Source organism: Erithacus rubecula, assembly GCF_903797595.1.
Source record: "Erithacus rubecula genome assembly, chromosome: 16".
Lineage (NCBI taxonomy): Eukaryota > Metazoa > Chordata > Aves > Passeriformes > Muscicapidae > Erithacus > Erithacus rubecula.
This window is the reverse complement of record NC_136668.1, coordinates 15,742,609-15,770,100: the sequence shown is the minus strand read 5'-3', so window position 1 is coordinate 15,770,100 and position 27,492 is coordinate 15,742,609. Positions and strand designations below refer to the sequence as shown.

General features: G+C 44.8%; 1 protein-coding gene across 1 annotated transcript in view; it reads left to right on the top strand.

The window, feature by feature from the left end:
* The first annotated feature begins 18,274 nt into the window (after window positions 1-18,274).
* The window catches only part of ERGIC1 (endoplasmic reticulum-golgi intermediate compartment 1), a 56,971-nt gene continuing 47,753 nt past the window's right edge, over window positions 18,275-27,492 (top strand). The window contains exon 1 of the mRNA XM_079320005.1: window positions 18,275-18,449. Within this exon, the coding sequence (XP_079176131.1) occupies window positions 18,430-18,449 (20 nt within the window). The 5' untranslated portion in view covers window positions 18,275-18,429. The remainder of the gene's footprint in view (window positions 18,450-27,492) is intronic.

The window sequence follows — 27,492 nt, the reverse complement described above, 5'->3', positions numbered from 1 at the left end:
ACACCAGAGCTTCTCTTATCTAATTGAACGCCAGCCCAAATTACAGCATTAATGAAGATGTAACACATCAGATTTCAGGCAGGCTCCAGGTGGAGATAACAGAAAGGTCAAAGGATGGTTTTAAATCCCTTTATTTTCCTTCCACTGGTCTGGCTCAGCTTGGCTTGGCTGGGACAAAAAGTGACCCACGTGTCTGGGGATGTTTTCTTTGCATAGGAAACATCCAGTACCAGGATATATCACAGCAGAGGCAGCAAAGCAAACCACAGGGCTCCTTTACATAATGAGCTGCAAAGGTTTTCTAGTGAGGTATCTTGTTGAGAAAAAAAAAAAAAAAAAAAAGAAAAAAAAAAAAAAAGAAAAGTACATTTGTGTAAGAAGTTTGTCACATTTAAATTTCTCAATACCAAAAGAAACACTTCTGTTCAATAGCTGGAATCCCCAGAGGGATCAAGATGAGGTAGAAATCCATCTCCAGCTGATTTCTGGTTTGTTTTTCAGTCTAAATCCTGTAGCTTCTATCTCAAATCTCCAATTCTATCTTTCAACACTGGCACTAAGGAACAAAAGCTTTCATTCTCTGCCTGTGAGCAGAGAACCCCTAACAAAGATTAGCCAAAAAACCCCTGAGCAACTATTTTAACAAAAAAAAAAACCACCAAAAAAAACCTTTTTACTAAAGGAATGCATATTCCTGAAGTAAACACAGACAGGAAAGGCAGAAAGGGAGACTGACAGGCAGGGAGACAAATGCTGCTCCACAGAGAAGCCTCTGAAACATCTGGAATGTTGCAGTGAAAGGTTATTTACCAGGAACGTCAGCCAGGCCCAGTGCAGATGGTTCTCATTAGGCTGAGATCAAGAGACCAGCAAGGCTAAAAATATGTGTTTGCTTTTTTAGCAACTGGACTTGGTTTTTCTGGGCTTCAAAAATAATAATCACCCTTACGCAACCGGTGTAAGTTAGAAGTATTTTCTTGGAATATTGTTTGGCACGCTGGTTGGGATGCAGGCTCTGCCATTGCTATTACTCACACAGCCCTTCCCCCTGAGGCTTTGGTGATGTATCTTTTACTTAGAAACAGGAGGATGGCACATTACACCGAAAAACGACGATTTTTGTTTATAAAGTGACAAAATATCTGAATCTGTGCTCTGGGCCAGGCTCTTGCTTGGAGTAAATGAGTGCAGCTTCCCTGGAATCTGCTGGAATATTGGGTGGGGGGATGTGGGGGCCACAGAGCCACTGGCAACAGCACATACCATGCCAAGCACTGCACCTGGGGCAGGTTGGGAGTGCTCTGGTTTTCTTGAGAATCTGTTTGGAAAGAGCTGGTTGGAATAAAAGGAAAATATTACACTGGTTCAGTGAGAGGGGGAGCAGGCAACTGCAATTCCAAGGGGAGAGGAGAGGCTCTGATTTCTGCTGATGGTTGATGATGCCAGCTCCCCAGAAATCCACCTGCCCTGGAGGCACTGGGGACTTAAACAAGATAAGCAGCTCTTGCATTGCCCATCATAACACATTTTGTACTGAAGGCTCTGTCAGCCAGCAGAGCACGGGGAGAGGGAAATGTCATTCCACAAAGAATGGTTCTGAGCTTCTCAATGGGCTTCTACAGCTTCCACACAGCTTTTGAAACCATGGGTTTAGTGGAAGGGAAAAGAAGGGGAGGGGAAATGTGAATGAACAATTCTCAACTACAAGATTTGAGCTCTCAGTGGAAACACCAAAGAAAATTGTTCACATCTTTCTGAAAAAACAGGTTTTGAAAGAATGGAGTTAATTAAATGGTTCCCACTGCCACGGGCTGTCCAGTTGTGACCAATTCAAATCAGAGGAAAGGCACAGGGGCTAGTGGAACCTGTTACTAAATCCAGGATTTTTGCCTGGGAAACAGAGTTTGGGAGGACACAGTCCTTTAGTTTTCAGCCTGGGTACAGCAAGGTAGTGTGACCAGCAGCAGCAAGCTGATCAGATGATGGATGAGTGCACTCTGTCACTTAGCTTTGAATCACTTCCTTTTTTTCATTTGTTTTCTTGCGGTCAGTACTGCCAGAAAAAATAATATTTTGAAGGGGAAAAGTGTGATCACTGTTCTCTCATGGGATTTCAGTTTGTGAGGGATGATTTCTCAGAGAGGCTGGCTGCAGTGGGAGAAGTTGTGAGGTCTGTCCTCTTGGGCAGATCTACAAAAATGACTTTGTGGGCTTTTATTAGAGTTTTTGGGGTTTGGGTTTGGGCTTTTTTTTCTGAGCAGAGCAGTAGAAAAAGCACCCCTGGTGTCTTTCTGTCAGTGAGGAACAGTCTAAGCAGGCTGCATTGAGAGCAGGAACTCTCTTATCTCCTTTGGAAAACAGGGGCAAAAAGCAATGGATAGAAACTGATACACACCTGAACATGAGGAAGATTTTTTTTATTTCTGTGCAGCACCAGCCCTGAACAGAAAGCAGAGAGGGGATGGAGTCTCCCTCACTGGGGATGTTCCAGAACCAATTCAGCATCAAACTCACCTCAGGAAAAGAGCAGAAGCAAATGCAAAAAAGGTGAAAGTCAGAGCTAGCATGATCAGAATGAGTAAACAATCCCCAAAGTGACAAATTCCACTCATACACAGAACTTTTCTTTTCTTTTTTTTTTTTTCAGCTCAGCACTGAGCATTTCTTGAAATAACATCATCCCCCTGTCCAGGGCTGTGCTCTGCTCAGCTTGGCAAGTGGGCGACCTTCTGTGTAATGTATAATTCAAGTATCCAATACACAAATGATTGCAGCAGAGGCAGAGAACATGCAAATTATGTCCCACATCCTGCTGTTAGTCATCCTCGGGGGGGGAACTCACCCCTCCAGAGCCAGGATCCCAGAACACACTGTATGTTTGTTAATCTTCACTTTTTAAAGTGTTTCAACAGCAGCAGCAACCTCGCAGCCCTCCTCTTGAAAATGACTGCAACCCAGAACTCCTGGAGTAAAAGACTCAGCCCTTTTCCCCAAAAATAGCAAATGAATTATCCATATTTCATTTTACTGCTGCAGAACAGTTAGAGGTATTAATTTAAATGATGATAACAAATTACACAGAATCTTCCATCAAAGGGGATCAAAGCACTTTGCATATTAATTACATTTTGGAGTAAGTCTCTGAGCTAAGCTTTATTACAGGAGATAGTGAGTTCTAGGGATTCATCTGGGTGAGAGGAAATCAGGGCACCTGGGATTTGCTGCCTGTGACGTGCAGCCTAACCTTCCTTCAGATCCTCTGTGCCTCAGTTTCTCTGCTGTAGGAGAAGAATGGTTATATTTAACTTGGTTTTGGAAGGCTGAGAAAGAAAATCCTCTGGCATAAGTGAGTTTGCAATGACAGCAGCATGCAGCAGGAAGGGAGGTGAAGTGGCAGATGTAGCCACTGAAGCTGCTGTGCCTGCCAGGAAATTTCCCACTGGGGTTTCCTTGGAGTGCCAGGGTCACTCCTTCCCCCTTCCTCTCTCAAATATCCTGAAGGCACAGCAGGGACCACCCCTGACTCACAGCCCTGAGCATCTCCTGGGCTTGGGGAGCTGCCACTTTCACTCTGACTTCCTAGGAGAGAACTTTCTGTTTCTATCTGACAGCTCAGTGCAATCTAAGGATGAGATCACCCAAGTTTTCAGGGGCTATCAACAGGAAATAGGTAGCAAAGCTCCTCTAAAATTTCAAATTTCAGTTTAGAGTGATCTACATGCTTCATGCCTGTTGCTCCACTTGTGAAACCTTTGTAGAAGAGACCAGAGGGACAAATCCTGCTCATTTAGTGTATCTGGGACAAAATAATTAATGAGAATAAATACAGAGTCACTTTTTAACAATAATGACAGGAAAAATAATTTCATTTTACAACACTGATAATCAGTGCTTATGAAAAAAGAATTGAGAGCAAACACCTTGAACAAAGGTTATTTTCCTTTGTACCTCATTTAAATAGGTCACACAGAATGGTAGATGTGACTAAACCTGCATGTGGCTGCATGTCACGAGACCAGGGACAAAATGATGAGAATCAGCACCCATAACCCAGCCCAAGAGTGAGAGGATGGGCCAAGCAACATTTGGCTCCTCATTATCAAGCACGCCAAGAATAACCAAAACAAACATGAAGCCCAGCCTTGGGTGAGTACAGGATTAGATAGGAGTGTGCAGAAGGTTACTGTGATCCCAAATCATGGCAAACACCAACTTCCTTTTGGACTTTGGCAGAAAAGATGTTTTTGAGTGCTACCTGTGTGCTCTGAGAGGTGCAAACTTTGTTTGCTCTACACAAAGTCCACATGCTGGGGGGAGCCCTGTCCTGCTATTGCCAAAGCCTGTTTATCTTGCTTAATCATTTACTGGAATTCCATTTGGTGCTGCCTGCAGTGGCAAAGGAGGGGTTACTCTGGAAAGCCAGTGCCCTGGGATGGGATTTGTTCTAGAAAGGAATTGGGATAGGATTTGTTCTCTTAGAAATGAACTGGGATGGGATTTGCTCTAGAAAGGAACTGGGATAGGACTTGCTCTCATAGAAAGGAACTGGCATGGAATTTGCTCTCTTAGAAAGGATCTGGGATGGGATTTGTTCTCTTGGAAGGGAACTGGGATGGGATTTGCTCTCTTAGAAAGGAGCTGGGATGGGATTTGTTGTCTTGGAAGGGAACTGGGATGCGATTTGTTCTCTTAGAAGGGAACTGGGATGGGATTTGCTCTCGTAGAAAGCAGAATGAACTGTACAGCACCCAGTAAGAAGGAGAGCTCAGCTGGTCCCATTTTCCTGGGAGGAACAGAAGCAGGGGAAGCTGAAGGAGACAGGAGAGTGTTCTGGGGTGAGCCCAGACCTTTTGCAACCAATGCAGTGCTCCCCACGGGGCTGCCCTTCCTCTTTCCCACGTGGCACTGCCAGCAACAGGAAAGCCACCAACGTCACCGTGGATTGGATTCCATCACCTTCAGCAGCTGGCACAGATCCCCCTCCCCAGAGCACAGCTGGGGCAGGGGATTCTGCAAACTCCATGGAGGAGCCCTTGGCAAAGTGCTCTGGCAGAGTGGAATCAAACAGATCCACTCCCTGACCCCCATCTCTGTGCCCCCCTCATCCCATCCCCATGCAAACAAAGCACAGCACGGGCAGCAAAAGGAAAAACCTTTTGGTTTTAAAGGTCTGGGCTGCCACTGCCACAGTGCCAGCACTTGACAGAGCTGCTCTGGGATTTGGCTTGTTAATGTCTGAGGAGTGAGATGAGAATGATTATGGAGATGGGAGACAGGAGTCTGGGACAAATGCTGCTGGATTGCTTCTTATGGGGCATGTTCTCATCTGCAGCCCTTTGTAATTGCAAAAAAATGGGGCCTTGCAGATACCTTGAAGGGACTGGAGACAGACAGATGCATCTCCTCATCAGGAAGTCTGTCTTGATAGGCAGCCAAGATGTGAGGGGAGCGTGCATTATTTGCTTTTATCATCACCATCACCATCCCTAACCTCATTTCCCTGGAGATTTGACTCCAGAGGAAATGCAAGAAGGGCTGTCCCGGGGTTTACACTGCTTTTGTCAACCATGCTGCCACACAAGTCCTTCCCATGGAACTTTGTGCCCAAGGAAAGGGTCACACACTGCCCAGAGCCCCCTGAACACAGCTGGTTTTTATTGCAAGCTGCACTTAAAAACCATAAGAGAGCAAAAAACTGAATGTGCTGTGAAACACCTGCAGAGGCTGCCTGGCTTCCCTCAGACACCAACAGCAGAAAATCAGCAGCAACAAGCAAAAGTTGTTTTATTTGTGCCAAAACCATAATGATGAATCCTGAGCTTTTTTTTGCATGTTGCATGTGCAGGAACATGATGTCAACACCTCTGTGCTGCAACAGGAAACAGAAGATAAGACTTGGTGAAGCTTCAGCTCTTCCTGAGAACTGACCTGCCACTGGTTTTGTTTATGTTGTGTTTTACAAAGCCGAGGTTACCAACACAAATAATCTTTTTTTGGCAACTTTGACCTTGTTTTTATTTCCCAAACACTTTTAGGTGATTGCCAGTACATCTCTTATTTCTAAATACTTGCCTAATTTTGAGAAAGATGTGTGTACACAAATGCTGCACCATCTGCAGTTTGGGCTGTACAGCCACAGCGTGGAAATTCTTGACTGGATGACAAAGTGGAATAAAAAAGAAAATTAAAAACGATGTGCTAGTCATAATTACCAGGCATTCCAGAATATATTTCTGGTGAAGTTATTTGTCCTGAAGATTCATATGCCTGCTTTATAATTGCCAGATGACTATGCAAATACTAGCAGTGACATGACAACAAATGGCATCCCCCCACGTATGGAAATGAAGCGAAATCTAAATTTACGAACCACTCATTTCATTATTCATCTAAGCCTAATCACAAGCACTGGGAAATGTCACTGTAAAATCCAGTGAGGGTTTGTTTTTTGGTTTTTTTTCCCCTGAACTGAGAATCAGAGGGCTGTTTCTTTACTCTGACAGCTCACTGAATTTAGCACCAGCCGCCCCTGGTGTACTCTCAGCTGAAATCCCACCTGAGTTTGTGGGGCACTGATGCCTGAGAGCACAGAGAGTGATGCTCCACGAGGAAAACTGCTCCTGAAAGGAGCAGAAGCCGGCACAATGGAGCCAGTGATGAAGGAGAACAATCCTGGAGGATTTCCTATTTTGCCGAGCGTCAGGAGGAAACAGCGAAGCAGCGCAAAGGAAATGAGTGCATTCCCTCAGAATGAAAAGGTCAGCCAGCCCCAACTTTGCAGCTTTGATACACAAGTAACATTCCAACTCCCATTTTTATCACAGATTATAGCTTCCCAAGGCCCTCAGGATGTTGACAGAGAGATTGTGAGGTTATTGGGTGGTGTGAGAACGGAACTACCTGTGATTTACAAAGTTGTCATTGCAGCACAGCCACTTCTGTGCCATGGGGAACAAAGAAACCAGCCAGCAGCATCCCTTCTGCATCCCCATCACACTGCTGGAAATAACAGCTGCAGCCAGAGCAGAGAGATCCAGGCTGCCCCCCTAAAGCCCTCTGCAAAGGGAGTTTAACAGAGTGCAGCCTAAAGCTGGTGAATGGAAAATCTACAGATTCTCCCAGATCTCCTTCACATGGACAACACTCTAAGTTAAACAGCAGTGGCTGTAAATACAGCAAAATCTTTGATGTAAAATATTGTTACATTTGGGGGAAAAAACTATGCAAGACTCTTGGGTTCCATCCACAATAATCCCATTGCTTCCCTGTCACAACTTTATCTCCCCTAAATTTAATTCCCTTATTTATAAAATAGAAACAATAATATTTAACTTTCTGTCATGAGCCATTGTGAAGTGGTGAATCTTCACTGCTTGTCTGAAGGAAAACCAAATTATTCTGCCTGAACAAATGGACTACTTCTACTAATGCAATAGAGGCAATGGGATCCATATTTTTTCAGTTATGCTTCAGCTTTCTCAGCTTTTGTACAGCTTTGAAAACCAACTCCCTACTCTTTATGTCTGTTAAAAACAGATGCTGAACTTGTTGATGCAGGTGTAAAAGGGTTTTATGGGATTTTAGCTGAGGAAGGACACAGCACAGAATTAAACCATGGCACTGCTGAGGTAAATGGGAATACTCACAGCTTATAATACAAACCAGCTCCTTGTGCAGCATCTTTTGTATCTCAAGAGCCTCACTGAGACATAACTAAAATACCAAATCTAAAAGGCTTCCAAACACTACCTCAAGACGAGACTGGTAGAACAAAATTTCAGCCCGTGGTACTTGAATGTATAATGAAAAATCCATTAGTGACTCACTTTTCCTAAGGATAGCAGGCAGCATCCTTATGAGTCAGCTTTCTGCTGAGAAAAAACTCCTGCCTTCAATGGAGCAGGAGCCACACCATTGAAAAGAGCTCAATTATCAGCCATTACACTGCAGGACAGAGTGGGGAACAGGTAATGAAAAGAGCAAAAACACATGAAGGACTTAGCTCATGGAGGACCTCTCAGCATTATAAGACTGACCTTTAAATTCAGTGAGGAATGAGAGTTGCATCAATCCATCACCTGCCTGGGAAATTTACTGCAGACTTCTCTGGAGGTCAGAGCACACATGGGTGCTGTGGATGCAATGCTAACAAGGATAGGGTTAAAAGAGGCAGGTGTCTGAATCAACTAAGGGAAAAAAATGAAAAAGAGGTAATTAAATATACTGAGCTTTATCAAATTTGGATGACTATAAGGGATGAGCAAACTTTTGCAGAGTGTGACAGATTAGATCTACAGATAAAGAAACAGTCATATATACGAGGAAATGTGTTGAATACTGACCAAAAAAAAGTGATATGGGTTCTGAAATGATTTAAAGGAAGTTTCTTACATCTGTCTTAGAGTAAATGAAGGGAGTCACTTCTGTGAGCACTGCACTAGCGAGTTACATTTTATTTTTCATCTCTCACTTCAGCTCCTAAGTCCTTAATCAAGCAAAACTCCCAGTGGAGTAAATTAAATCTTCCTTTTGATTTGAAACAACACAACTAATGCAAGAGAAAGCTTTTCAAGCTTTTTCACACCTCCTGGCTACCTGGAGTCACCTGCAGCAGTGCAGGGTCCACGTGAATCACAGCACCCTCGGAACCACACGGCCAATTTTGGAGGCTGGCATTCTCCCTCAGATTAGCTCTCCACTAAATTAATTCCAGCCAGCTTCAGCCTGCTTTTTGTGGGGGTGAGTCAGGGAGTTTGGCCCTCCACCTGAGATGATATTGTCTGTGCCTTTGGACAGGCACGACTGCACTGTGCTGCTTTTCACGCTTCCACTCCTCCCCTGGGAGCCCTGCCTGGGATGTGCTGCCCACACAAAGCCACTCAGCAGCAGCACCTTCTCTCATTTATTCCTAAATCAGCTTCTCAGCTGTGTCACAGATGCCCCATAAATCTGACTACAACTGACTGATTTCACAGAGATAACTCTCTGCTGAAATTCTTTACTTCCCCCTTCTCTGGCTCCCCCCCACCAAGCATTTACCATCAGTGGCTCAATCACTTTTGCAATTAACAGCAAAATGCAACAGAACATTTTCTCCAGGCACTGCTGCTGGGAAGGAACCTTCCCTTGCAGGGGTTCACTTTCAGCTTCACCATCAGTTTTGACCAATTCTTGCCCTCTCTGGGGAACCAGAGCCACCTTGCCCCATTTCCCTGCCCTGCCTCACTGGGGACATGGGAACTCGTCACTTACGTGAACTCTACGTGGCCCCACAGGCACGAGGGGAACACCAGAGGTTCCTCATTTACATAAAGCAGCTCCAGCCATGACTCATCTCTGCTTTGTCACGGTGACAAGGCTCCTGGTGGTGAGGGGACACGCCGTGTCCTCCGTCACTCCATGTCCCCAACGTCCAGCCTCTTGCAGAGATGGGGAAATAACAAAATGCAAAAAGTGCCCAGGAAATTTCCCTGCAGCGTGGGAAAGCTGAGCTTCTCCTGCTTCATCTCCTACACCTCATCTGCAAGGCTTTGCTGGTTGTAGCTTGGTGTTCCATCAAATCTCTGTCCTCCTGGAGAAAGCTCTTGTGTGAATTAACATCATGATTTACATCATTTCCCATCCATCAGCCAAGGCCAGAGGGCTCCCAGCTCAGGACTGCTTAAAAAAATTGGAAGAAGGCTGAGGGATGTTGTTTTGCACCATAAACCAGTGGTTACTCAACTGAGAATATCCTTGTCCATGTCAGCAACAAGCCTACAACTTTGGGATTGGGTATGACTCCCTGAAAAAGAGTGAATTTCAAACTCCTTAAGCTTTTAAGTTTTAGGCTAAAGGAGTTAATCTCTGTGGACAGCCTGTGTCCTGCAGGGAATGAAGTTACTTCTCTGACTTAGCTCTGGAGGAGACCTTTGAGAGGGAACCTAGGAAAATCAGTTTTATTAGGCTAATGTTAGCCTCAGTGACTTCTCTGTAATGAAGTTTTCTTCTTCCTGATCACTGTCACCAGCAAAAAAAAAAAAAAAAATCCACTGATATGGAAAAAGGAGATCAGGGAAATTCCATTGAAACAAGTTGAATTGGAAAGTTCTCTTTGTTTTTTGTTTTTTTTTTTTTTTTTTTGTTTGTTTGTTTTTTAAATATGGCTGTTCCCACGATGATTTCAGGGAAGAGAGTGAGTGAGTGTGTGAGTAAGAAGTTGAGGAAGGGGCAGGGAAATACCAAACACTTTCAGTGTACGCCCTCAAACAGTGAATGAAATTTGAAATCAGTAGAATGGAAACATTTGGGATGAAGAATGGAAGAAAGTGAAACACAAAGAATGAAAGACTCATATTTCAGTGCTGGAAAAGTCATGATGAGCAGGACAGTCATTTTTACGTGTTTGTTATATCCACACAACAAAGCCAACCAAAACAGAGGGGGCTAAATATTGTACCACTGAACCCAACCCAATATTCCAAGGTTTATTGCCTACAGCTCAGAACTAGGATAACCAAAATCTGTGTACACATTTCAGAGCCAGCACAGACCAAAGAATTTCCCTGGGCATCACAACTTTGGCAACCAATATTGCAGAATGATAAAAGAGGAACTTCAAGAGAACACGACATGGATGATTTTTAGACCTTCTTCTTCCCAGAATCTCATCCAATGCCTGCAGATTGCATGTCAGGCAATCACAGCCTGCCCAAAAGTCTGACATGTTCCCTTTTGTGGCCTCTGACCCCAGAGATTGTAGGTACAGACATATTTACACCATAGGATGCACCAGAGCCAAGCTGCATTAGCATATGGCAGCTAAGATTAATGTTTGGAAGTAGCCCAGTCTCTGAGTCAGACTGATCCTTTCCGTTCATAAACTTTAAAGTGCCAGGAAAAAAAGCAAAAAAGTCCAATTAAAATAAATCCTGGCGAACTCCACTGCAGGCTTATCATCACAGCCTGAGCAGGACAGGATTTGGTTCTTTCTCCTGTGAGAAGCTTGAGCAAGAAACCATGCCGTGGCCTCAGCAGAGGCAGGGTGAAAGGAGTGTTCTATGGCCAGGGAGGAGACTGCTGGGCCTGTGTTCCTCTAAAGGCTGGAGGAGTTTTCTGGAAGGGTTTATTTATTGCTTTGGTTTAGTGATTTCTGATTTTGGATGCTGCCATTGAATCTTTTGTGACCATCCAGCTCCCCCAAGTACATCTCCTCTTAGCTTCTGCCTTAAGCTAAATTTATCCTCACCTCCAAATTCCTGCACAGGCCTGCCTACAAGTTCCCTTCTGCTGGGCATTCCCTTCTCCAGCAGCTTCTCTCTTCACTCATTCCTATCTTTCCATGCTCCCTTGCATGCTCTGTGTCTTACAGCACTCTCCTCACCCCCATCTGAAGCCAACACCTTGAGACAGTCACCAGTTTGGAGTCTCTGTTTGGCCAAGGGGTGATTGCTGGAGCTGGCCCCAAGGATGGATGCTGGTCTGGATCTCAAGGCATCTGAACTGACCACCAAAACCAACCCCACTCCAAATCTGAGGCCAGGTACTCTTTACAAGGGTGTGGAGTGACAAGGGGAGATGGCTTCAAAGTGGAGGAGGGTGGGTGGGATATTGGGAAGGAATTGTTCCCTGGGAGAGTGGGGAGGCCCTGGGATGGAATTCCCAGAGAAGCTGTGGTTGCCCATGGATCCCTGGCACTGCCCAAGGCCAGGCTGGACATTGGGGTTTGGAGCAGCCTGGGATAGAGGAAGGTGTCCCTACAGACAAAACAAAGCCAGAGACAATGATTTCTGCCTCAATTCATTAGAGGGTTAAGAAAACATCTTTATAAAGTAATTTTCTTTGGCCACGCCCTGATTTCTGCAACAGATTCTTTAGCACTGACAAAACCTCCCCAATCCACTGACCACCACAGCAGTGCCAAGAGACTGAGTGAGAACAAGGAAAACACAAGTCTCATTTGCAGCAGAGGCAGCAATTAAAAATCCATATCCTTACTATGAAAAAGATTTAAAAAAAAAAAAAAAAAAGGAAAGGTATGTATTTCTTGTCAGTAATATCCCATTGGGCTTACTCAGCTCCACAATATCTAGAGGAAATCACTGAGAATGCTGATAAGGCAGCACAGAGGACATGCCAAAAGCAAGTCAGGGAAATGCAGCTCAACATCTCACGCACAGGGCTGGCTCCAGAGGGCCAGAGGATGGGACAGAACCCATTAAGCTGCAGTAGCAGGACTTGGCAAGCCTTCCAAGGAAACTTCCAGAGCCTTGTTTGAGAAATTCCTCCTTGTCAAGTTGTTTGGGTTCACTTATTTGCTGCCTGAGGGCCTTTGTGATGTCCTGGTGCTGCTGAATCCTCCCATTCTCATTCTGTTGTAAAAACCTGCTTTCCACGTGTTGGGAGAGCTCGACACAGACCTGACCTTGCACTTGGGTGCCTGATTTCTTGCACAGCTCACAGCTGGGAAGAAGAGATGTCATTGTGGAGACCCATTCAGAGAGGTGATTCTGGGTGCAGGCACAGCATCCCCATCCCTGCTGGGAGCCCGTGCAGCAGCTCTGGGAGAGATCCAGAACAGCACTCGGGCAGCTCCTGCAGCCTGCTGGTGCCTGTGCTGGTGGGAGCAGCCAGGCAAGCTGTGCCTGCCCTCCCCAGCCACGTCAGGTGCTCTGAGTGCCCACAGCTCCAGGGGCACCAGTCTGGTGCCTTTCCTGCCCCCTGCTCCGGGTGGGCTCCATCCCCTCCCTGCCTCCTCATCCAGGAATCTGCTGGGGCTTTGGTTACCTTCAGGGGCTGATTTCCCATGTATGATGTAGCCAGCAGAAGGGAGCTCTCAGGAGTGTTTAGGTATTTAACACCAGTGATGTTAAATCACCCTTCTCCAGTATCCAACAGTCACTGTTCCCAAGGTAAAAACCCTAACCCAACACCAGAAATTCTGCACTTCTACTGACACAGTGGCTCAGCCTTCGGAGCTGGGCTCTCAAGTTCATGCTCTCAAGTTTCTCACAGCTCCCTGTGTTCAAAGGCCCAGACCCATCTTCCAGGGAAGGGCTCTCCAGCACTGGCTGAGTATTTAAAGCAGCATTTAAGGCTCATCTCTCAGGCATATTTTCATTGACAAGACTAATTTCGATTCCAAATGTGTTACCTAAGCCCAGAAGCAAACACTTAGTGGCCTGTATCAGTTTCACAGGGAGGTATTCAGAGGTCCTCTTCCCTTCTCCTGAGTATTTCCCACTGGCTGATGTAGGAATCTCACCATCACTGTACAGCCTGTGGGCTCTCAAGTCCTTCAACTCCTGGTCCTGAACTATTCCTCTCCAGTGTAAAGGGAATTCAAGGCATTTAACTCACTAGAGAGCATTACACCTTTGAGAATCAGGTTCTAATCCTCAACTCTCCCCTGCTGCTAATCCCAAATCTCCTTGAGATTTCAGTGTTCAAAGTCCTCTATCCAGGATTTCATCCTAGTTAACTGTTAACTTGCATCTCCCTTCAGCCATGACCTTTGGTCAGGTGTTTGCAGCCTCCTGAACTCCACTGAACACTCAGCACCACAGGTGTGCTGTACAAAGCATGAGGTAAGCCTGGGACAGGGGCTGCAACTTCCTTGTGGAGTTCATTTCCACAGTGGAAAAAGAAATAAAACACAAAAAAAAAATGTCCTGCTCGCTGCGACTTTCCCATAGTAAATTCCCGGCACCCAAAACGTGTCAGGAAAACAGGCTTGGAAAAAGAAAGTTTGTATTGAAAGCAGGGTAAATTTTCTAGGGGCTTTAAGAGTGGCAGATTTCCCTTAGCATTTGCCCACTGTCCCAGGACAAGGGAGAGGCCATGTGGCTGCACAGGTCCCCTTCTCCACACTCACACATCAGTTATACCCACCCTTATGACTGAAAAATAATCAGATTATTCCTTTTGCCTATTGAGCAGGAAGAAGAGAGCTGGTTGTTATGTCTTCTTAAGGAAAAAGCTTAGCTATTCAATAAAGAAGGAACTTACACAGTAAATTCAGTAGACACTCATTTATTCTACTGTGTATTTTAAATCCAATCTCACAAAAATAGATGGGCAGCATTACATATGTGATAATGATAAACAAACTACACTGCAACAAGACTTTAAGACAACATTGAAATCTTGCTTTTTGTTCCCTGGAATTTGGGAAGTACTGCCAACACGTAGCTTACCCAAATCCTAAGAGGAAGGGCTGAACTTTCATCGCTGATTATACTTAGCACAGCACTTGTATTTGAATTCTTCACCTCCACGCGCATCCTGTTCCTTCAGCAAGATTTCCTCACACGCTGTTATTTATATTTTGAAAACGCTTTATAACTTTTTTTTTTTTTTTTTTTTTTTCTCTTCATTCTCTGCAATGTTTTTTCCTTTTCCTGAACGGCAGTTGTGCTCAGGGCTCCGGGACACACCCTGCAGAAACACAACACATAATGGGGGGCACACGCCCTGCAGAGCAATGCGCTCACCCCGATTCCCAGCCCACCCCGCCACACCAAAATGGGAATAAAAGCAACGGGGGAAATGGCCTGGGGTGGGCCCTGCATCACAACAGCCCAAACAAAAGCCAAGGGGCAGATTTTGGTTGTTTTTACACACCTCTGCAGCACAAGGGGCAGGAGTGAATAAGCACCGTGCCATCCTAAGAGTCACAGCATTCCCCATTGCTGATGGACCCAAGGATGAGTGTGTGTGCCCAGCTTTACCTTTGGCAAACAACGCTGCTCAGGACCCTGTCACAGCTCCCAGTGCAAGAGCTGTGGCAGGAGCCAGAGGCTAAAATAAAACTCGTGTGTAAGGAATCCCCAAGAGAACAGAAAAGGAAATCGTGTCTGTGAGTGTTACAGGATGTTAGATCACCCCGAGCTGTGCTGAACAGGTAAGGATTGAGGTTACGCATCTCTGGGAAAGAGAAAACTTTGAGATTACAAAACTGAGATAAGTAAAATTCATGGAATATGATGAGTTGGAAGGGATGGTCCAAGTCCAGCTCCTGGCCCTGCACAGATTCCCCCAAAATCCCACCCTGGGCATCCCTGGATAGGTGTCCAAACTCTCCCGGAGCTCTGGCATTCCCTGTGAGCCTGGGCAGTGCCCAGAACCTCCTGGGGGAACAAACCTTTCCCAAAATCCACCCTGACCCTCCCTGACACAGCTCCAGCCCTTCCCTGGGTGCTGTCCCTGCCACAGGGGAGCTGCCTCTCTGGAGGAAGATCAGGAGATATCCACTCAGTCTCCTCAAGGCTGAAATACCAAGGATGAATATCAACTCTATAAATTAACTTTATTAATGTGAAGTCAAAAGGGAAATGAAGAATATCTCAGAAACTTGGGCATTAATCATTTTACCTGCATAAACAAACTTATTTAATAAATAGCCAAGAAGATGATTCAAATAAAGCACTTTTTTAGCCACCATTTTTTTCATAGGAAGGAGGTACCAGTTTTGTTGCTGTGAGGCATTAGTCAGGTATTCAGGTAGACTCATCCATGATCTGATTTATCTGTAAGAAAGTGATCTGGAATGAGGAAAATGCTCTTTTTTTGCAAGAAGAATCATGAACACGAAATAGGACTGAAGGGATTCGTTTGCTAATTTAGAACTGAAGCTGATCTAACTCTGTAGTCTTAGGTGAGTCAATTCATCCTCCTGCTTTGGTTTCTTGGTTGCTAAAGAGGTCTGAAAATATTGGATTACTGGTTTCAGAGCAGCAGTTTGGCTCAATGAACATTCCCAATGCAATTTAAAGAGAAATTACAGTTTTAAGTCTACTGTTGTCAGAAAAAGGTTGGTTTATTGCTCTCATGGAAAAGAGAGTTAACTTTTCCATCAGCTGTCACTATCAGTTTGCTCATTCCAGTCCTAATGGTGGGACAAGCACCTCCAATAAAGGCCTTGCTTTTGCTTCTAGCACACACCATGAGCTCAGCAGCCGCACCCAGCTGGAGCAGGGACAAATTCCTGTTCTTATCTCCAGCTCGATAGAAGCCTTATGTAATTAAACAATATTGTGACCAGGGTCTTATCTCAGGGCATTAACTTCTTCTTCCCTTGGCAAGGATGTGAGCGAGCTGGACCCAAGTGCAAAGCTGCTCTGAGCCCACTGCTTTCTCCAGTTTGACCTTTTGGAGGAAAAGAAAATCCCCACCAGGTGAGCTCTGCCTGCGCTGCGTTCCTGAGACTCGAGCCTGCAGGAGGAGAACTCTTCAAGGCCACCTCCAGATTTATCTACTGTACAAGTGAAGAGCTTTTGTAAACCCTTCAGCACTCTCTTGGCTCCTGAGAGAGCTGATGCCTGTGCACAAGGCAGTTAATAACAGCTAATGATGTGGGGGCCTTGCCAGCAGCATTTTGGTTGTGTAACCACCTCGACAGGCACTGTTTGTTTTGGTTTTTTCCACTACGACTGTCCCCCCCTGGCTATGCCTGTGCAATCACTTGACCTCATGAGAGATGAGAATTGTCTCATTAATTTCACTGGGTTGCTCAGTTTTGGAGCACAATGCAAAGTGCAGCAGGATTTCGTGGCTGATCTGTTAGCAATCTGCTGAATGTGCTCGCACAGTGCAGTCGGATAGTTTAGGTGTCTGAGATGGAAAAAAAAAAACCCAACAAAAAAAACCAATTAGGTATTTTTATCTATTCCCTGGGGGCTTCTGGGGGATAATGCCGTGTTACCTCATAGTTGGGATTCCTCCAGTTTAATTTTTCATATTCCCAGCATGAATTATTTTCCCTTTCCTTGAATGAAACTGGTATTGATTAACAGCTTTGACTCTTCAGTACTTTTCCCTTGCTTGTTTCAGTCTGCATTTCTTTTTTCTTTTCTTTTTTTTTTTAACCAGGTATGGGACTAGTATCTTTGTGAAAGGAAAAAAAATGGGAATATCTGCATCTCTAAGCAAATAAATTATGACAGCAGGAGGAAGAAAGGTACAGAATAAATTAGAAATACAGTGTATTGCATACTCAGACTGCTGTCATTTCACTCTTTCTCTTGCCCTGCTTTTAGACTTAAAGGGCAAGAATAGTTGTATTTTGTTCCTGCAGTGCAGTCTAACCTGCATGTGAGTGGCAGTGATTCTGAACACAGCAGCAGCCACAGTGCCTGCAGCAAGACATCCCTGAGGGATGCTGCTGGCTGGTGACAGAATTATGGGGATGCAGCATGGAGCAGGACAGGATCACTGCTCTGAACCTGACAGGGATGCAGCCAGAAAAAGGCATGCAGGCAAAATGGAAAGACTGGGGAAATGCCTCATTTAACCAATGGGAAGTTTTTTCTAACTTTAATCCCTTGTCTTAGTTGCAAAAAAAAAAAAAAAAAAAAAAAAAAAAAAGATTTCAAAGAGAGAGTGAAAGAGCTATGCTGGCCATGAGTTTATTAGAGAATCATGGAATGGTTTGGGTTGGAAAGGAGCTTAAAGTTTGTCTAGTTCCATTCCCTGCCATGGGCAGAGACACATTCCACTGTCCCAGGCTGCTCAGAGTCCATCCAAGACACTTTGGAGATCCAGGGGCAGCCAGAGCTTCTCTGCGAATTCCATCCCTCACAGCGAAGGGTTTTTTCCCAATATCTAAGCAAAACTTAAAGTGTGCACAGGGATGGAGGGGTGGGTGCTCTTCCTCCCTTTGTGGCACTGGGAGCTGTGGGATTTTCCCCAGCTCTGAGTGCAGCCACTGGCACACGCTGGTGTTACTGGGATGCTGAGAGTGCAAAAAGCCGGATAAAGCCTGGAATAACTCCACACTCCGGGCTGGAGCCCCAGGAGGGGCTGAGGGAGCTGGAAAGGGGCTCAGAAGGAGAAAAGGAGGCTCAGGGGGAATTTCTGGCTCTGCACAACTCCCTGACAGGAGGGGACAGCCGGGTGGGCATCCAGGAGGAGAGGGAATGGCTCAGGATGGGCAGGGGAGCTCAGGGACAGCAGCAGGAATTTCCCCATGGAAAGGCAGCTCAGGGATGGGGCTGCCCGGGGAGCTTTGGATCCCCATCCCTCGGAGCTCTGGGGACAAGGTGGGGATGGGCACAGGTGTGACTGGATGATCGCAGAGCTCTCTTCCAAATTCCGCGATTCCGCACCGCCGGCAGCACCCTGAGAGCCGCGGGGCTGAGCTGAGCACGGCGGGGACCGAGCGGAACCCGCAAAACATCCCGCACCCCTGACACCCCGCACCCCTGACACCCCTGACACCCCTGACACCCGCAGCCCTCACGCCGCTCCCGGTCCCGGATCCCCGAGCGCGGCGCCTCTCCCGTAACCCGGCGGCGGAAGCCCCGGCCGGCCCGGCCGCCCAATGGGCTGGGGCTGCGCGGCGCCGGGGCCGCGGCCGGGCCGTCACTTCCTGGCCCTGCAGCCGCCGGCAGCGAGGCCACAGCCGGGGCCGGGGGCGCCCGCAGCCCGCCCGCCCTCACCGCCGCCAGCACCATGCCCTTTGACTTCAGGAGGTGAGTGTCGCCGAGAGTCGCGACACAGCCCGCCCGCCCCGCGGGGAGCGGCGGCAGCGCCGGCCCGAGCCGCTGCCCAAGCCCGCGGGTGCGCGTGGGATGGGCGGGTGGATGGATGGATGGATGGATGGATGGATGGATGGATGGATGGATGGATGGATGGATGGATGGATGGATGATGGATGGATGGATGGATGGATGGATGGATGGATGGATGGATGATGGATGGATGGATGGATGATGGATGGATGGATGGATGGATGGATGGATGGATGGATGGATGGATGGATGGATGATGGATGGATGGATGGATGGATGGATGGATGATGGATGGATGGATGGATGGATGGATGGATGATGGATGGATGGATGGATGGATGGATGGATGGATGGATGGATGGATGGGGTGTGCACAGGGAAAGGTGCCCAGCTCCACAATGCGCTTCTAGCCAGCCCAAGGGGGTGTGTGCGCTTTTTGCAGGATGGAGGGAGCAGCGGGAGTTTTGGGGTGATGGATGCAGGTGTTGGGGTGGAGGTGCTGGGCTGCTGCTCCTCCCGCAGGTGTCTGGGGTCTCATTCTTTGGGAGGGGGTCACTTTTTGTGGTGGAGCTTCTGCAGCACCTTTAGAAGGTCATGGTGCAGCTCCCATGGCAGCTTTAGAGCATTATTCCTTACAGTGGGGTTTACTGCAGCTTTAGGGCATCATTCCTTACAGTGGGGTTCAAATAAGCTTTAGGGCATCATTCCTTACAGTGGGGTTCAAATAAGCTTTAGAGCATCATTCCTTACAGTGGGGTTCACTGCAGTTTTTGAGGGTCATTCCTTACAGTGGGGTTCACTGCAGTTTTTAAGGGTCATTCCTTACAGTGGGGTTCACTGCAGTTTTTAAGGGTCATTCCTTACAGTGGGGTTCACTGCAGTTTTTGAGGGTCATTCCTTACAGTGGGGCTCCCACAGTGGCTTTAGGGGGGCTCTGTTTAGGGTGGAGCTCCCAGAGCATCTTTAAGGGGTCACTTTGCAGCGGGGCCAGAGCTGTGCCACGTGTCTCATGGTTGGGAACCAACATCAACACCTCCACCCTTGGCTTTGCCATTTTGAGCAGCTGCAAGTTGTAGGATTTGACCTTTCTGTGCAGCTCCTGCATCCCCTGGCTGTGTCAGGTACCAAAGCAGAAGTGAAAAAGACCCCTCTGACTTCACTGGAGCCAAAAGAGCAACTGTGGATTCATTTTCTTTTTTTTTTGAGCTATTCTTGAAGCAATTATTTGCACCTTTCCAAGTTCAGAGATGCCAAAGGAAAGATGAACATTTCTAATCCAGATTTTACTACAACATAAATATTACAATAAAAACCACACACATTTTGGGAAATATGCAGTTAACTGCTGTCCTTTCCATGCAGGATCATCATGACCCCTACATATGCACCCCCTTGATAGTGCAGTGCTTTAAATCTCCCAAACAAAAAGTTGTGCATTATATTTTGACTGTAATTCTAAACCAGGCCTCTCATTTATACAGGCTAACAGGATCCTGTGTGATCCATGGGGCATTGTTGAACATGGAGGCAGTTGCTTCTGAATGAAAACTTGCTGAAGCTGGAAACAGCATCTGCTGGATCATGTGGGATCCAGGGCCCTCGTTTCTGCTTTTGTGTAAAATTTGATAGAAAAATTCTTCTTTGGAGACATTCTGCCAGCTGTGAATCCTATTGCCATCCATTTTCAGACTCGTAAAATATGTGAACAATAAGAGATCTTGGGCTGTGGCTGTCACTTTGTAATAGGAGATAAAGAAAATGTTATTTCTGATGTCTTTGAAAATGTAATTTCTGTTGGGTCTCACAATGGGCATGTGGAAACATTGGCTCACCAAGAGCATAATCATCTTTAGAGACAGCACTAGTGCTTCACTTTGGAATGGAACAAAGATGTTCAGTAAAAGCTGAATTGCAGGGTTTGTGTTAATGAGTTACAAAAACAGACACATCAGTTCAGATCTGCATTTTAAAGATTCACAGTTGCAAATAACTCCTTTGTCATTCAGAGTGGAGGATTAGAAATAGACACTTCAAAGCTCTTCCTCAAATAACATAAGCTCACTGAACTTCAGCTTTTCTGCAAGGATGAATTTTTCAAGAGCTGCCATTGATAACAGGAATCTCATATTTAAAGTACAGAGGAGCTATTGTCACGTGCAAAAACCACTTTCCTGTTTTAGAAGCATGAACAGAGTTCAGGGCCAAAAGGTTTGTAAAGGTTAGAGCCCTTTTTAGCTGTTGTGGGTTTTTTTCATAGTGCAGGCAGTGGAACAAAATCTGCTGAGGCTGGAAAATTTTACTATTGTAGAGGTAAGGTATGATGCACATGAGAAAAAAAAAAACAATGCACAGGTACTTCCTGACAACTCTAGAACATGCAATACAAGGCTCTTGGAGAAATAAGGTCACCACCTTGAGTAAATTTCTGAATGAAGAAATGACATTTTCACCGTGTAAATGTCAAGGTTTTTCTCTCAGAGGTTTCAGCTGGATGTTCTTGGTTCCCTGTCTTTTACATGCCTGTGTATGACTAGAGGGTTGGATTGTTAAGAAACTTTTAGAAATGCCCCTGCTTCTCTTCTGGAATCCAAAATTCCATGTGGAAATTCCATTCTGGAGGCCACACATTTCATGGTGTATCTGAAGGAATTCTGTCCTTAGCTGCTCTGCCAAGGACATTTGGGAAGGCAAGGTTTTGTTTTTATATCCTCCCCTTTCTTAGAGCTTTATTTTTGGTATTTTAGGGTGGCAGGATGGTGACAGCTGGCACCAGGTGTAGAGAGGAGCATTGCAGACCAGATGGAAGTTTAGGCTTTGAGCTGTGTTTCCACACAAAGCAGCTCTAAGAGGAATAGATTCCCCAAATCTTATCTGGAAATGATGGAGACACAAATGACAAGTAATTGAAACAACCCAGGACCAAAAATGTTTCTGTTCTTCACCAACTAAAAGTCAAAGAAATAAATTACTTCCATTTAATTCCAAATAATTTACTTTACTTAATTTCTTTGCTCTAAACTTAGGTAGACTGAAGAACCAAAATTGCTTAAAAATCTTTCTTGGCATTTGTCTCCATCAGTCAATCTGATGTGGAAGTAGCTTGGTTTATTACCTGTACTTTTTTGTAATTTTTTTTTTCCTGTAGGACTTCTGTTTTCTTGGCTTAATCGGTGGCTCCCTTTCCTAATACAAACTGCATTTAATTAATAAATAAACCAATATTTTCACAGCAATTTCACATGAATAATAATTCTTCTGTCTCGAGTATCTTTAGGGTTTTAATAATACACAGTGTTTACCCAATGCTTTTCATTTTTCAAAGCATTTCATTCAGACTAATCCCCCCAGTCCTGCTGTGATGTTGGTACAGGACCAAGTTTTCAGCTTCCAGATTGGATCCTTCAGTACAGGTCTGTTCAGTGCCTGTCACAAGGCACCAGCCCTCCTACAGAACTACTAAATCACTTTGTATTTCCAGAAGGCCTGGTTCTTTCCTCTTTTTTAACACCCATTTGGCTGAAAAAAAGAGACAGATTTTTTTTTCCCTTCTTGCCCATCTCTTGGTTTTTAGGACTTGTGTCAGCAAAGCAGCTTTGTACATGTTTGATTGGGGATTTTGGGTTCTCTCACTGGAGCTCAGAGGGTATTTCCCCTTGGAGCATTTAAGATCTGGTGTCACCTGCACACTTGCAGCCTCTGAGGGTGGTTCAAATCATAATTAGATTAAACTCTAAGCCTGGGTCATCTTGAGTGGTGGTTGGGAGCCAGCCAGAAGGGTTCCCAACTGCTCAGGGGTTGAGAAGGACACCCATAAAAATGAGAATTACAGAGGTAAAAATGAAGTGACTCCTTTGCAATGGAGGGAGGGTGGAGAGAAGAATTGCTGCAAGTTCTCTTGGCTCTGGTGGATTTTCTTTGCACCTGCTTGTTTGCATGGAAGAGTTACTGGTGGGTTTGTAAAGACTGAAACTAATGAACCATCCTGGTCACTTTAGTTGGTTACACTGAGAAAAACTAAAATAGACCACTCTGAAATCAAGTTTTTGTTCTAATTCTGGGTAATTCACAGGTGTGCCCTGACCAGGTGTTTGGCATAGAGGGGCAAATACCTGTGACTCCTTATTTTTATGTGTAACTGAGAAATTCAGAATTTATTTCCCACTGTTAATCATTGTGATGTTTTCAGTCGGGTTTTTTAATTGTTCCTTGTTTGGTTTTGGGGTTTGGTTGTTTTTTTTTCACAGTGTGATAACCTGTATGAAGTAACAATGTGCTGTACCCGGATTTTAGAGGTCATGGGAAAGGAGCCAGGCTTAGAAAGGATTTAGATTAAATGCTGTTCTAGAGTGGAAGAGCAAAAAACTCTTATTCCATCTGCACAGTATGACAGGCCCCCACTGTCAGCTGTTCTTTGGCATGTCTGTGATAAATGATATTTCAGTGTGGGTGTGCTGATTCAGACCTATGGATCATTTTTATTGTTTTGGGACAGAGGCAGGTCTTTGCTTTAGTTCCTGAAGGTTTTTTTTTTTTAAATCAGATTTTTCAGTCTTAACCAGAGACACACTCCAACCTTCCTGCTCTTAGCAAATGGAGTATGTGTGAGTTTAAATGAGACCTAAGAGTTGTGATGGTGAATAGATAAACTGATGCTCAGACATGTGACCTGACACAGTTGGGAAATCAATTCCTGACCCAAAGAAAAATGGGGGGACCATGAAAGACAGTTTTATTCCTTTTTTTTCTGAAGCCTGGAGACTAAAATCAATTTATTTGCCTTAAGCTCACAAGTGAATGAGAAGGTGTCTGAGGAGTGATTAGTTTGTAAAAGATTTTTCTCCATAGACTCAAAGTCACCTAAAATCTGGTTTGTGCTCATTAATGTGGTCAGGAATCGATTTCACAACTGTGCCAGGTCACAAGTGTGAGCATCAGTCTGTCTGCTCTCTATTCCCCATCACAACTCTTAGCTCTAATTTAAACCCAGACATACTCCCTTTGCTAACAGCAGCAAGGTTGCAATGATTTTGTCCAAAATATTAATTCCTGTATGTGATTGAGCTGGTAGCCATCACTTCCTAAATTAATGTCTAGGGGCTGCAACAGAGCTCTGATTTGGGTAGTTACAGATTTACAGAATCACAGAATACTCTCTGCTGGCAGAAACCCACAAGGATTGAGTCCAACCTCAGAAACTTGGCATTTTTAGCCCCACGCTCTGACAAACTGAGCTCATTTCAGCAGTCACTGCATTTCCATCCCCACCTGCAGCCACGTCTGGGAGCCTGTTCCAGTTGCCATTGTGCAATGCCCCTGGTAAACAACCCTTCCAGTATGAGCAGCGTGCCTTTGGGTGCCAGGCAGTGCCATCAGTAACTTTGGCTCAACAATGGCCCTTTGAGGGCACCTGAGAAATTATTCTGCAGTCACAGCAGTCAGATGGGCAGGCAGAGCTCTACAGACTCTATTGATGTTTGTGCCCCAAATAACTGATTATACATGGTGTGCATGTGTGTAAATATTTCTAAGTCTCCCCAGTGCATCATTTCTCTCAAAATATCATCAGAGTGGAGATTTTTTTTTTTTTTTCCTGAGTAAGTAGGGAAATATTAAGGTCTGGCTTTGTAGGAGAATTTTGCATTGTTCCTTCTGAACTTTAACTGTCCTCCTTTGTTCAGTCCTTGGTGACACAGATGTTTCCTTCATGCCATCATAGTTCATTGCTGTGAAAATGACTGAATCACACTGTAAACAGAGCTGAGGCAATGGCACCAGCCTGGACTGGCAGCTGGGCACCTTGTTGAGCTTGTATTTTCAAGTGTGCTGGTGTATTTTTTAGTTCAAATGGTGGAGGTGGTGAGGAAAGAATAGTCTTGCACTGAACAAAGATGTGGAGAATCATCTGTTTTTCTTGTCTTCTGTCCAAGCACAAGCCCTGAAGTGATGTCTAGGTATTCCTGTGCAGAGCCAGCTGCTCTCGAAATGGAAAACTTGCTCTGCCAAAAAATTAACCACAGCCTTGCCACAATCTACAATCAGCTTCCTTATGCTGAAATGCCTGAGTATTTTAGTAGTAAATCTTCTTTATACTGAAATGTCTGAGTGTTTCAGTAATAATCATGGCAAACACACACACACAAGATGTAGTTGGCCAGTGCAACTCACTGTTGGAATTGTGTGTGTCTGGGTGTTTGCTTTCATGTTTGGTTTTTTTTTTGAAGGATGTTTCCAAATGAGATGTATTTAGTTTAATTCAGAGAAGCCAGAAAGATTGGCATGTAACACAAGAGCCTTTAAAATGCTGTGTTAAAATGTGCAGACCTGTATTTTGCTGCTGACAGGATTTCAGGAGGTCATGATTCCTTAGTGTTTATTGAACAATTAAAACCTAGAGCAGATACCTGCTTCCAAATTGTCCCTCTGCATAGAACACTGTGTGCCCCATAAAACATCAGTCATGTAAATGTGACTTTGTTTTCTGATAAAGGTAAAGTCTTCAAGCCTTGATTAGATTTTGTGTCACTCTAAATGAAATGTGATCCAACTGCTCTGAAATTTGAATCTGGCTGCTGTATTATAGCATTATATCTATATACCAAAAACCAGTAGTAAAGATGCAAATTGCAGCTCTTGAATCTGTATTAGTTATATTTTTTTTAGTGGGCATCCATACAAATAATTCTTGGAAATTGTGTCAAACCAGGAGCTTGACTTGGAAGCCAGGTGATGCAGAGGAGTTGTGTTTGCTTGTGGGTAACACATGCAAATTAAAAACAGGACTGAGTTGTAGAAGCTTGTACAGAAATTCTTGTCTTCTTGGGTTGGAATTGAAATAGGAGAATCTGAGCTGGTCACTGCAGAGTTCCTGAGATTCTGGAAAAGTACAATATATTTTAAATCCTTGTATGGGATAGGAGTTTCTGTTACTAATATGGAGAAATCTCAATCTGCAATAGGAATGGATTGGCCTGTGTGCTTTTGAGGGAAGCTTATGAATATGAAGTTTTTTTTTCAAGTATCCCTCTCTCCCCTTTTTGTTTGTTTTTTATTTTTTTTAATTCCTTGGATATTATATTTCTTCCTGCTCTTTTGTACCAATCTCTGATTTTTGTGCTGAGCAACCACAGCTGGGACTTAAACCAGAGAGCAGCTTCCCCAAATACAACCTGCACATTTCTGATGCTGAAATAGTTCATGTTGATCTTATTTCAAGGTGTTCAGCAGTGCAGGGCAGCAGCAGAGCCTTAGTGTTTTGTGATTCCTGGAAGCTGTGGGCAAAACTGTGGTACAGCTCTTTTTTCCAATAGCTCTCTATGGTTGTGAGTAGATAAATCCTTGGAAATCACAGTCCAGCTTTGAATTTTGCTGCAGATTCTGTTTGTTTGTGGGAAGGGAATGTGGCAGGAGCTTGAGAAGCCTGAGCTGTCCCATTGGGAGAAGGAGAAATGCTCAGGACCAGGGGGATCACAAAGGATGGGATGTGCTGGGGAGCTGCAGGAACAAGAATCTCTGAGGAGCTGAAGGCTCTGCTCCAGGAAGGGTTACAGTCAGATTATGGCATTCAAATATCTGAACAATCTGCTTTGTTTGGGGGGCAGCCACATATGTTTAATGCTCTTCCCCATTCTCTCTGCTCTCCAGAAAATGCTGCTCCCACAGTGTCCAATGGCTCTTACAGTCCAGCAAAGGGCTGGATCCCTTTAAATACCAGTCCCCTTACTTGAACATTTTTTCTTCGTGACACTTTTCTCCTGTTTTGATGAAGCAGAATGTAATTTGCTTGCTTTATTAAAAATGCATTTCTCTTCCATCCTTCATCTTGACACCTGCTTCACTGCCTAAAAGGAAATAAAATGCTTGCTGGCAAGACTCCACCTTTGAGTATTTGAGATTATATTTTCCTCCTCCTCCTCCTAATTGCCTTTGGAATGTGTTTGAGCCTCACATTTTATTTTGAAGGAAAAAGAAAAGTGATGTACTGCTTCCTGTCTTCCATCCTTCAGTGTCACCTAAAATAGTTGCACTTTTGGCATATTGCAGCAATAAAATTGCTACATGTACTCCTGAGAGAACAAGCTTGATATGCACTGGAAGAATAAAACCACAAAATTTGGCACATGGTTGACAAAAAGGTGTTCTGCAGGACAGCACAATAGAGCCACAGAGCAGGCAGAAAGGAGGAAAAAAGAGAACTGGCTCCTTGGAAAGGAATCAATCTAAGTGGGAGCAGAATGTATGAATTTTCATGCCTTTTTTTTTTTTTTTAATTTTTTTTTTTTTTTAGCAGCTGCTGTGCGGATTGAAAGTGTTTTGTCCTAGAAATAAATGGGTTTGTTTTTCTGTCCCTATGCAGATCCTGTACCTGCTAAGTACCCAGCAGGCCAGATGACATAATGTGCTCAGGCTGGTGCCTCCCAGGTTCTCTCAGCCCCTTTCCCTAAATGTCCACTTACCCAAAGGCTGGATTATATAATTAATGACAGTCCTGGCCTAACCTTGTTTTCTTGTTCTCAGGACTCCTCCTTGTTTCAGACACTTCCTCTGTTAGTTTCATTATGTTCTTGGAACTAGAATTAAGAGGGAGGAGCTGGCTGGCAAGGAAACCTATTCCTGCATTTCACTCCTGGGTTTGTAAGTGTGGAGAGTCAGCAGGTCAGAAAAAAAAATCCTGTTTGCTTTGAAAACTGTGTGTGATGTGAGTGAGAAGTCACTCATCCAGCATTTGAAAAATTGATAAACTGGTTTAAAATTCCATCAGCCCCTCCACCTCCCTGGAGGTCCTTCTCCTATCAGAGCTTGCTCAGAGGAGTTGAGGATGGAACAGTTGCCGATGTAATTGTGCAGCTGAGGTTCTGCAGAGTTTTTGTTCGTGTCCCATTGTGTGTAAATGAGGACTGGCTATTGCTTAATGATTCTTGTGTTATCTGCTGTGTTCATCTTCCAAAACGTGTTAATGACTGCTTGGGATTTACAAGTATCGGCTTTGGATGTGTGTTTGCATCTC